We start from the raw sequence: 12009 nt of genomic DNA, 5'->3' as shown, positions 1-12009 counted from the left end.
ATATTTTAGTTCTCTAGATAATAAAAATATATTGAGAAAATAATTTAAAAATAAACGGAAATCTCTTTTGGGAACATATACCAAGTCATAATGGTTATAGGTTTTATTTTATGATTACTTGAGGAAATATATATTTCTATCAATTTATGTAAAATTTTAAAAATAGAAATTCTACTATTTTACCTAACTATTGTTTAAAAAATAGAACATTTTTATATTTTGTTTATTAAAGACAGGACTTGAAGCTACACCCAACAATGTTCTGGGCTTACTCCTGGTTTTGTGCTAAGGGTTTACTCCTGTGAGGCTCAGGGGCATCTGTGATGCTAGGGATTGACCTAGGATCAGTAGCTTACCCCTGTACTATATTTCTGGCCCACATTTTTCCACTTAAATATGAGCTTTCCACAGGCAAAAGAAAAGACAAAACTACATTCTTTTTAGTGATCAAACATCTTCATACAGATCTGGCCACCCACTTTTAAACCCTGGTCCTGGTGGTCAATACTTTCCTTCCATTTGACTTTGTCTCTTTGGCAAGAAGTACATAACCCTTAAGCTATAGCCAGAAATGGAAGGAAGCTACTTGGTTTTTAAATCCTATCTCTTAAGATAAGAAGGTGGGGGCCGGAGGGATAGCATGGAGGTAAGGTGTTTGCCTTGCATGCAGAAGGATGGTGGTTCAAATCTCGGCATCCCATATGGTCCCCAAGCCTGCAAGGAGCAATTTCTGAGCGTAGAGCCAGAAGTAACCCTGAGCACTGCTGGGTGTGTGTAACCCAAAATCCAAAAAAAAAAAAAAAAAAAAGATAAGGAGGTGGTTTACTTTATTTGGGGAAGTTAAGTGCCAATATTATACCTAACCCAGTAAGAATGACAAGAAGAAGAGCCAACTTTTTGCACATTTTTTGGGGGGTTTTTGGGCCACATCCAGTGACTCTCAGGGGTTACTCTTGGCTATGCGTTCATAAATGGCTCCTGGCTTGGGTTACTGAATGAAATGCTGGGGGATTGAACCGCAACCCATCCTAGGTCAGCTGCATGCAAGGCACACACCCTACTGCTGCGCCACCGCTAGGGCCCCACATTTTTTTCTCAATTCTACAACCAGTAATAAGGTGTTGATAATTCAAATGGTTCCTGGGGGAATGGAATTATTCATTCTATTAAAATATGCAAAGGATAGAAATCAGTGTGTGTGTGTGTGTGTGTGTGTGTGTGTGTGTGTGTGTGTGTGTGTGTGTGTGTGTGTGTGTGTGTGTTGTGGTTTAATAAGAAATCTTCACCCATACTCTACTAATCCCTTGGGTATCAGTGATTTACATTCTCTCTGAGCATAGACTTGCTAGGATAGTTCTCTATGGCTCATAGCACCAAATAGGAACTAAACAACTCTTTGTGTAAGGAAATAACAAGATGTCTATGCCATGTATGCCTGAGCCCACTTATTTTCACTTTGCATGTTATAGAATAAGATTCTTTTCTTTTTCTTTTTTTTTTTTTTTTTTTGGTTTCTGGGTCACACCCGGCAGCGCTCAGGGGTTACTCCTGGCTCTATGCTCAGAAATTGCTCCTGGCAGGCTCAGTGGACCATATGGGATGCCGGGATTCGAACCGCCGACTTTCTGCATGCAAGGCCTTACCTCCATGGTATCTCTCCGGCCCCTTGATTCTTATCATTTTTGTAGGTAAAGATTATAATGGATGAAGGGCAGTTCAAATAATCCCTTCACAGAAGAAACCAAGACTTCCATTTGATTACTAACTCATTTAATGATAGTTAATGGTAGAATTAACAAAACAATCTATGCTTAGATTGAATTAACGGAACAATCAATTTTGGAGCCTCACTCACTCAGCAATGCTCAGGGGATATTCCTGACTGCACTCAGGAATCACTCCTGGTAGATTCATAAGGGATGCAAGGGACTGAACCCAGGTTGGCCATTTAAATGCAAGCCAAGTGCCCTCCCCCTGTGCTATTATCACTCCATCCCTTTCTCCATTATTTTTAATTTAAAATATATAATTCTTCTTTGGAATTAGACTTTTCAGATTGTATTGGCAAATATATACAAGCCATGCAAGTCCCAGCACATTTTAAAGGACAAAGCAAATATGAAGATCAATAAGAACAAAATCAATTGCTTAATCCTGCATGAATATTCCAGAAAAGCATTAATAAGAGTAATGTGAATCCCAAAGATATTAACCAAGATGATTTTATTTTTGATTTACAAAGCGCTGTCATTTCCTTGGTTCTCTCATTTGTCACTGTGTCTCAACAGAAACAGAAAGGCAAGTGTAAAGGGACTTTATATTAGTAACGTACTTAAAGGAGGTAGAGCAGAAAGCCTGGCCTTTAAATACAAAGCATAGGTAACTCATGCAACGTTCTGCTGAACTGCTCCATACTGTGCATACCATTTGCATTAGCAACAAAAACGGCATCCAATAAAAGCAAAGGATAAAAACCTATAGATAACATAGATGCAAAGACACCAGACACCACAACAAAGCACATCTGGACAAAGCACATCATGCCAGAATCCCCACTTGTCTCCACCATCGTAGTGCTCTAGATTACATGTCTTGGAGAAATGAGATCAAGCAATCAATGTTGAGTTGTCAAGATGGATAAAAGGGCTGGAGCATGTGCTTTGCATATGGGAGCTTAATATTCGATACCCAGAACCACAGGGTCCCCTGAGTACCACCTAAAATATCCCTCTACTCAAGTTCCCCCAGAAGATGTTCCAAAATGTCATTAAAAACCACAATGTATAGTCTAGGACTTGTCTAGTTCCTAGAAGCTTCAAGATAATATAACTTACTAAATAAAAACATTCACTAGTCTCAAAATTTGCAAGGAAATAAGATGTGATCTTTATTCCTGAACTGTGACAATATGCATGCCCCAGAGTTAATCAAAGAGGAAAATAGGTAAAGATCAGATGCTATATTCCAGTGACTTCTTACCGCATATATTTCAAATGTTCCATATTACTGGAATGCTTAAAGTTCAGGTGGTAGAATGAACCAAATCTACTTCAGAAAACAAATACCAAAATACTAGTTTTGTATACAAGCAATAAAATTTCAGTAACCTAAAATTAAAATTTTTAATTAAAAATTAAGAGACGTAAAGTAATTTGCCCCAGTTGTCTTTACTTACATAATAATGAATAATATCAAGAGTTCATTCTTTGTTGTTGTTGTTGTTGTTGTTCTGGGGATTTGTTTTTTGGAACCACACCCATTGAGCCCAGGGGTTACTTCTAGCTCTGTGATCAGATCATTCCTAGTTTGCTTGGGGGACCATATGGGATGCCAAACCTAGGTTGTTCTCATGCAAGGCAAGCACCCTCCCCACCGTGCTATTGCTCTGTCCCCAAGAGTTCATTTTTACCTGCCCTATGAGATTGCTACGATTATTAGTCTGTTTAAAAAAGAAAGAAAACTGCTAATAACATACCACTAGTGATAGAAGCCTACTTACTTGATGGATTTTGAAATCAGGCAGTGTGTCTTCTGAGATCACACTTTTAATGGTTGTAACTTCCCAACTATCAGATTATATGGATGTGCTGCTGAGCACACCTGAAAACTCATAATGACATCTTGTTTAACAAGTGTGAACTGAACTGAGGGTAACACTTTGGAGCAAATGACAAGCATAAATGTGCAACAAAATAAATAACTGAATGTCTTTTTGTTTGTTTGTTTTTGTTTTGGGCTACACCGAGTGGCATTCAGGGGTTACTCCTGGCTCTGCACTCAGAAATCACTCCTGGCATGCTCGGAATACCATATAGACTCTACACACCTTACTATCACTCTGTCTCCTCGGTGTCTTTTTATCAAAAGGACTAACACGGCACTTCTGCTCAAGTCAGTATAGTATGAATACTCAAGGAAAAATTATTTAGGAATTTAAGAATTTGGAACAAAAGATTTTTAAGATCTATTCAAATATTTTATGTAAATGCCAAAATCTCCTAGCTTTCCTATATATGTTAATGAGGTTGGGCTCTTGATAATTGCAACTAAGTCAGAGATTCAGTTTTGAGGGATCAGAGCAATAGCACAGTTATTAGGTCATTTGTTTTGATTGCAGTAAACCCAAATTCAATCCCCGGCATCCCATTTGGTTCCCTGAGCCAGCCAGAAGTAATTTCTCAGTACAGAGCCAGGAATAACCCCTTAGTGCTGCTGGAGTGGGTCAAAAACAAACCAAGCAAAAAAAGCAAAACAGAAATTCAGTTTTAACTGGAGTTTTAGCTCAATATTTGATCTTTGTTTCCACAAATACAATAAGTTAAAGGGTGAGAGAGATAGCTCAATGGGCTCAGCACATGGTCTGCATAGAGGAGGCTTTGGTTCCATCCCTGCCATGCATGCTCCCTTGAGCACCAACAAGAGTCACCCCTGAGCCATAAGCACAGTATAGCCTCTGAGAACCACCAAGTGTGACCCCCAGAATCGAAATATCTAAATGATTGAGGAAAACTGTAATCCTTTCATTGAGAGGCTAGCATTCTATCCACGCACTTCTGAGAAAAATTAATTCCACGTTATGATGTAAAATTTTAAATGGTGTAAGAGACTCAATCAGATGTAAGAGACCAAATTCCTTGAAAATACACTGGCCATTTTAGGGACTGATATTTTAAGGGATTCTAAGGAACATCAAAAATAATCATCATAAAAAATAGTACTGGTAGGAAGTTTAAAAATAAAAAATAGACACTCACCCTAGTTTTGGCATCGATCTGACCACCACGATCCAGCAAGAGCTTCACCATGTTTGTGTTCCCCCTTTTGGAAGCCACATGCAGAGGAGTGATTCCATTCTACACCATGGAAAGACCAAACAAGAACATGTTGGGTGCGACAGTGCAGCATGAAGGGATGTGAGTTAAGAGGCACAAAGGAGGTCATGACCTCTGGGGGAATCTTGACCCAAGGTATCTATGGTTTCAATGCCTTTCATTTTTAAGGAACAAAGAAGCAGACAAACCACAAAGCACTCTAGTTAGAGAATGAAAATGGGACAAAAACTGCATATTAGTCAATAAGTACAACATAGGTTTTAAATGTACACTTTACAGTCAACACACAAAGGGAGCACTTTTGCTTAAAAGAAATAAAATTTCAGATTTCACTAGGATATAGATCTGGTCCAGCCAGCATCTTACATAATCTGTCTAAACACTCCTGCATTCAAAGACACTGGGCCTTACTGCTTCCAAAGCTGAAAACAAGAACCAACGGAAAAATGAGTCTCAAAATCAGTCTTCAGAATTGCACTATCAAAGAATAGCTTGGCAATAGCTCAATCTAGTTTCACTGCAGAAGGCTTTTAAAACAAAAATATTATAGGTACAAATTCTGTTTATTTTATTGTCTACCATATCATCATTATAACAGGAATATAGATATATCCAGTTTGGGTCATGTCACAATTTTGCAAATATTCAAATACTATACTAACTTCTCATTAAACATGTTGAGTTTTATTATTATCATACAAATTATTATGTAATTCTTTTCAATTAAAGATCATCATAAAATATATAACTATATAATGACTTTTTGTGAAAAAAAATTTTTTCTTTTTGGTTTTTGGATCACACCCAGCAGCACTCAGGGGTTACTCCTGGCTCTAGCTCAGAAATCGCTCCTGGAAGGCTTGGGGGACCATATGGGATGCTAGGATTCGAACCATCATCCTTCTGCATGCAAGGTAAATGCCCTACCTCCACACTATCTCTCCAGCCCCCCTTTGTGAATTTTAATAAATTTCTACACACTAAATCAATACTCAACTCCTTACCAAAAAAAAGGTTTTTGTCAACTTGTATACTTTACCATCTTTTTGAGACACTGTACAAATAAATGTATTTACACGTTTATACTGATTTAATTTATACTGCTTTAATTATTTATTGATTTGAACTCATTCATTCATGATTCCTGATGTGACCTTTAAATATAGCTGCTGCTCCTGGGGGCCAGGTGATAGTATAGCATTTAGGGTACTTGCTTTGCACATGGTCTGACCCAGGTTGGATCTCTGGCATCCTATACGGCCCCCAGAGCTTAGCCAGTAATGACTCCTGACTGCAGAGCCAGGAATAAGCTCTCAGCACTGCTGGATATGGCCCAAATCCAAAACAAATAAATAAATAGAACTGTTCCTATCTTTGTTAAAATTCATATCTATCTTAACCATTACATGTAGGTCATTACGTGTGATTTTTCACATGCTGGGAAGAAATAATTTCCTCTTATTTAAAGGAAAACACAGGAGAAAAAAATCTCATCTTCAGCACAGACCAAGGTAAAAAAAAACCTTGAGAAGGAACCTTGGATCACTGATGAGGAAGAGGGCCGACGGGGAAGGGACACTAGTGGAGGAGTTTGGAATTGCACTACTGAATGCCTGAAAACCAGTTAAAACAACTTTGCATTAATCTGTAAATCTCGGTGCCTAAATGAAATAAATAAAAGAAAGGATGAAACGCATTACTGGTGCTCAATTCAGTGTTAGTCAAATGCCTGAGTCCTGCGAGCCAGAACAAGTTGTCTGCAGACCTACCCTGGCAGTGAAGTCCACCGCAGCACCCCGGTTTAGCAGAAGAGTTGCCACGTTGACGTTTCCATAGTGGGCAGCTATATGCAAAGGGGTGAAACCACTCTATGAACACAAGAAACACATAGCCATGGATTAGTGAAAAGCTCTAGTGAGAACTGACCACCCAGTGTCCGAGCAATGAAACAATAAACCCTTAGTATCACTTCACATGTCTCCAGCTAAAACAACTGCAAGATAAGTATGCATAGTTAAGTACCCCACATTTCCTGGCCTCCATCTTTTCTAACTACTTTAATGATTTAACTCTTTATAAGATTTGTTATTCATGAAATCATGGTTCTTGAGCGGATTTAGTTTTAAACTAGATAGCAGTCCAAGAATTATAATAATTATGTGGGGCCGGAGAGATAGCATGGAGGTTAAGGCATTTGCCTTGCATGCAGAAGGACAGTGGTTTGAATCCCGGCATCCCATATGGTCCCCCGAGCCTGCCAGGAGCAATTTCTGAGCGTAAAGTCAGGAGTGACCCCTGAGCGCTGCTGGGTATGACCCAAAAACAAAAACTAAAAAAAAGGAAAGAAAGAAAAGAAAGAGAGAGGGAGGGAGGGAGGGAGGGAGGGAGGGGAGGGAGGAGGGAGGGACGGGAGGGAGGGAGGAGGAAGAGGAAGGAAGGAAGGAAGGGAAGGAAGGAAGGAAGGAAGGAAGGAAGGAGGAAGGAAGGAAGGAAGGAAGGAAGGAAGGAAGGAAGGAAGGAAGGAAGGAAGGAAGGAAGGAAGGAAGGAAGGAAGGAAGGAAGAAAGAAAGAAAGAAAGAAAGAAAGAAAGAAAGAAAGAAAGAAAGAAAGAAAGAAAGAAAGAAAGAAAGAAAGAAAGAAAGAAAGAAAGAAAGAAAGAAAGAAAGAAAGAAAGAAAAAGAAATTTGGGGCCAGAGAGATAGCATGGAGGTAAGGCATTTGCCTTTCATGCAGAAGGTCATCAGTTCGAATCCCGGCACCCCATATGGTCCCCTGAGCCTGCCAGAAGTGATTTCTGAGCAAAGAGCCAGGAGGAACCCCTGAGCGCTGCCAGGTGTGACCCAAAAAACAAAAAAAAATTATGAACAAATATGTTTTCACCAGAAAGACTTTCAGTCACTATTAATTTGTTTTTGATGAAACTGGTATCATTTGGTGTTGTATCTTTGGAACTGTGAGTTGACATTAGAACTTCTTTAGCAGAAAATGTAGATACAATTCATTTCACATCCTTACACTGTCGTAATATTTCTATCCTCTAATAATTGGACTTAATCAGACTGTGTTGTTGTGACAAAAAAGTTAGCAAAAATAATTAATGTATTTGGCAGCAATATCAATATAAAAAAGAAAAATTCAGCTGAATTCCATTTTGCATGTTAACTAGATCCAGTTTATCAATAAACTACAGTAAAGGATGATTAAACCAAGTAGCTTAAATCAGTTACAAGGGCATCAGTTTACTTTTGGAATTTCAAAAGAAATGGATGAGTTTATTGGGAGGAGTTGAGAGGGACTACTGGGCTATCAGGGATACAACCCAGGGCTCCTACATCCAAAGTATGTGCTCCAACCCTTTGGGTCGTCTCTCCAGCCCCAATGTCTGAAATCTTAAAGAGAAAACAAGGTATATTTCATTTTTTCTCTTTCTGATGAAAACTGAATAAAATTTTTTGCTATTTTCTCAAGAAGCGCCTTAACACTTTTCTTATTGAAGTTCATAAAGGTAGATTGCTCTTAATCTCTATAATTTTCTTCACTAAATAAAAGATTATAGGAATAAGGACTGTTTCTTTTTCCCCCACCCCCAGAATAAAGACTGTTTTCTGTAAAATAACATGCTTTAGAGCTTCTTTTGTATATTATTTTACATAAAGTAAATTTTGCTATATTTTACTGTCTTTTCAAATTTTACTGTTTTTTAAATTTTAAATTTTACTGTTTTTAAGAAATATTATCCAAATCACAAACCTTATTTTTCCCCTGGCATAATTTAGACAACTCTTAATAGAAATGATGTCTTCGTCAGTAAAATTAGTTGCATCTTGAGGGCTATGTGATAAGACAGAGGGTGGGCATTTCCATTGCACACAGCCAACCCGGGTTCTATCTCAAGCACCCACGATTGTCCCCATATGAAGCCCACCAGGAGTGATTCTTGAGTTCAGAGCCAGGAGAAGCCCTGAGTACTCAAAACATGATTAGTTGTAAGTAATTTCTGACTAGAGAGAAGACAGAAAATAAGAAGAGCTATCAATCCAAACCCTAACAACTGTGGTCAAGACATTTTGGTTTTGTGCTTACATGATATTTGTGTTAAATATATATACATTTATGTATATGTTTATATCTATGTATATATACAGCATTCAGCTATTTTTCATGAAATGCCAATTGTCTGTATTTTAAGAAATAACTACCTAAATGTAGTAACTATCTAATTTTTATCTGGATGGTTCCTGCCACCCAGAGAACACATCTATTATTCAAGTTACAATTACATTTTGGAAATACATGGATGACTGCTGGTGAAACATTTTCAAATTATTCAAATATAATCATATTATTTTCTCCATTTGCAAAATTAACCTGATTTACTGCCTGACCTGCCCTCCCTGACTAGCCAATAGTATTCCTCAGGCCCTGAATATTGAATGTACATGAAGAAAGCTACATGAATCCCTCTGATGAACTCTCTCCCAAAGTAGGAGACTTGGACCCACCTTAAAGGGTACTGAGAGAGGCACCTACCATACTTATTTCTCCAGAATTCTCCAAGAGATAATGATAACCAAGAAGCATCTGGATCTTTTGATTCTACTGCTATCGAAACCTACTTTCAAGCAATGTTTAGGCGCCAATTGGCTTTCAAAACCATTACCTTAAATCATTACTTCAATAAAAGTATCTGAAGTAACAAAGGCATTAATGTTAATAATTAAGGTATCCAGTTGTATGATCCAGTATTGAGGAATCTTACCAAGCTGTGGACCTTCAAAAAATCAGTCTCTTAAATTGTTGACCTACATTCATGCAGAGATATTGAACAGAAGAAAGGATATGAATAATTTACGTACAGTCCTCTCTTATAGTCACAGGTTTTATTGCTAACCAAAAAGCTAGTTGTTTAGAAATAAACTCTGTATACACTACGTGTGAGTGCTCAAATGCACAAGTCCACAATTATAGGGGTCACCAATCAAATAAATTTCCTCAGCAAAGCCAAGACCGACGTGCAAACGCTATTGCTTCTTTTTGAACACAGGTTCATTCTTACACTACACTTTCAACAATGTTTGTGTTAGCACTTCTTGGTATCTACAATCAAGGACAGTTAGTTACAACACACTTCCTTTATTTTCTCTGTTCTCTGTTTTCTGTTCTTGTTCTCTCTCTCTTTCTTACTCTCTCTCCATGTTTTTGCTGATGGATGTGATGTCTTTTGGCAAAAGGGAAAGATGATTTTATGGCACATATTTTAAGTTAGAGATAAAAGCTAATGCTGTGCTTGTAGTATCATTACTGGTCTTAAGTGTTATTAAATAATAGTACCAATATCACCATCTTTATTCATTTTTTTTAAATAAAAAAGTCTAGACAAGAGATAAACTTTGGCTAGAGAAAAGGACAAAAGAATGGTAGGAACAGGTTTTCTCAAAGCTCATGTCACTCAACAGTGACCTGAGAATTCTCATTGAGAGAAAGGGGTGACATGTCTCCCTGGCAAAAAGTTCATGGGAAGCTCACAACAACAAGCTTGCTAAAGAGCTTTACAAACTGGATAATGCTCCAACTCTATTGCACTCAACAGTGTAAAATTAGCCTCTGTCATCACAATAGATTTATCAGAAAATCTTTTTTTTTTTTCTTTTTGGGCCACACCTGGTGATGTTCAGGGGTTACTCCTAGCTATGTGCTCAGAAATTGCTCCTGGCTTGGGGGACCATATGGGATGACGGGGGAATTGTACTGCAGTCTGACCTAGGTTAGCGTGTGCAAGGCAAATGCCCTACCACTGCTGTGGCCCCAATAGGAAATCATTTTAAGTGGATTTTCTTACCCTGGAGGCCCCACCCATTAGTATACATTAGTGAGCCTTTATTTGATTGGTGAAGAACTAAAATAAATTTTTAAAAAAGATTATTTGACATAGCCACAATACTGTACCTCGGTTGTCCTATTCACCATCATCTGAAGCAGTGTTGTGTGGGGAGAAGAAGGAGACATTACATATGGTGTAAAATGAAGGGGCCCACATGCCAGAACATTTTCTACTAAACAAAGACACCCAGAGCACTAGATAACAAAATGTTCTCCATTAAACTCTCTTCCTCTTCTTTTGGCCATCAGAAAACATTTCTAAGAAAAAAACTCATCAATTAAAAATTAAATAAGGATGAATTAAAAGAAAATGGTCTTTCTTCCTTTCTTGTAACTACACCCCCCAAAGAGTCCCATTTTGCTGAAATACTTCTGCAGCTAACTAATCTCTGCAGGTGACCAGCAGAAATGGTGTCTTATACTACACTTCATGGCCTGTTTGGGAGACATCCCATAAAGAAATCTGGCAGCCAGACCCACATGCCTCCCTCACCTTGGACTGAACATCTGCATTGTGGTCATTCTGGAGCAGTAGCGCGGCTGATTTGGTGTCGTCTTTCCGGGCAGCAATGTGGAGGGCTGGCAGCCTCACTTTCCCCTTGGTGTCATTTTCCAACAGGATGGCCACTGCTTGATTGTGTCCTTGCTGGAGGGCCACAGCAAGTGGTGTGAAGCCATCCTGCCAACAGAGAAGCAGGATTCCTTGAACTTTCCCAGCATGGGGTTCCATTCTAAGCAATGGTGCATCTAAACTTTAAAGAGGTGGGGAAGATGGACAAGCCAGAAGTGGAGCCATGACTAGGGCCAGGAAATAGATTTTGACCATATTATAGACTAAGAGCCATTCTTGTCTCTTGAGTGACCCACCAGTGGACCATGGTGGGTCATTCTAGAGACTCAGAAGTGATAATGATAGAGATAAAACCCTAGTTGGAGACAAGTGAGTTAAGTCAGGCCCTCTCAGGCCCATGATTTCATTTCTAGGCTAAGTTTGGAAAACATTTCCTTTGTTTTTGTTTTCTGTGGGAGCACACCTGGAGATGTTCAAGGGTTTCTCCTGGCTTTGAGCTCAGGAATCATTCCTGACGGTGGTCGGGGGACCATATGGGATGCTGTATATCAAACCTTGGTAGGCCACATGCAAGGCCAACATCCTCTCCATCATACTATCTTTCTTGACCCTTGAAAACCATTTTTATTCCCTACTACAATAGACTCTACACAGAAGATACCTAAATAATTCTTAGCATGGGAGACTCAAATTTAGAATCAGCCCTAATAGTGTCTGGTTAGGGCA

The 12009-nt window shown here is 38.7% G+C and overlaps 1 protein-coding gene across 1 annotated transcript in view; it reads right to left on the bottom strand.

Annotated features, from left to right (window-relative positions):
- The window catches only part of ANK2 (ankyrin 2), a 274592-nt gene that overhangs the window by 145086 nt on the left and 117497 nt on the right, over window positions 1-12009 (bottom strand). The window contains 4 exon segments of the mRNA XM_049786554.1: window positions 4755-4853; window positions 6602-6700; window positions 10779-10802; window positions 11206-11391. Of these exon segments, the coding sequence (XP_049642511.1) occupies window positions 4755-4853; window positions 6602-6700; window positions 10779-10802; window positions 11206-11391 (408 nt within the window).

Source organism: Suncus etruscus, chromosome 14 (assembly GCF_024139225.1).
Source record: "Suncus etruscus isolate mSunEtr1 chromosome 14, mSunEtr1.pri.cur, whole genome shotgun sequence".
Lineage (NCBI taxonomy): Eukaryota > Metazoa > Chordata > Mammalia > Eulipotyphla > Soricidae > Suncus > Suncus etruscus.
Note: the sequence above shows the minus strand (reverse complement) of the source record. Positions and strands in the feature narration are given on the sequence as shown.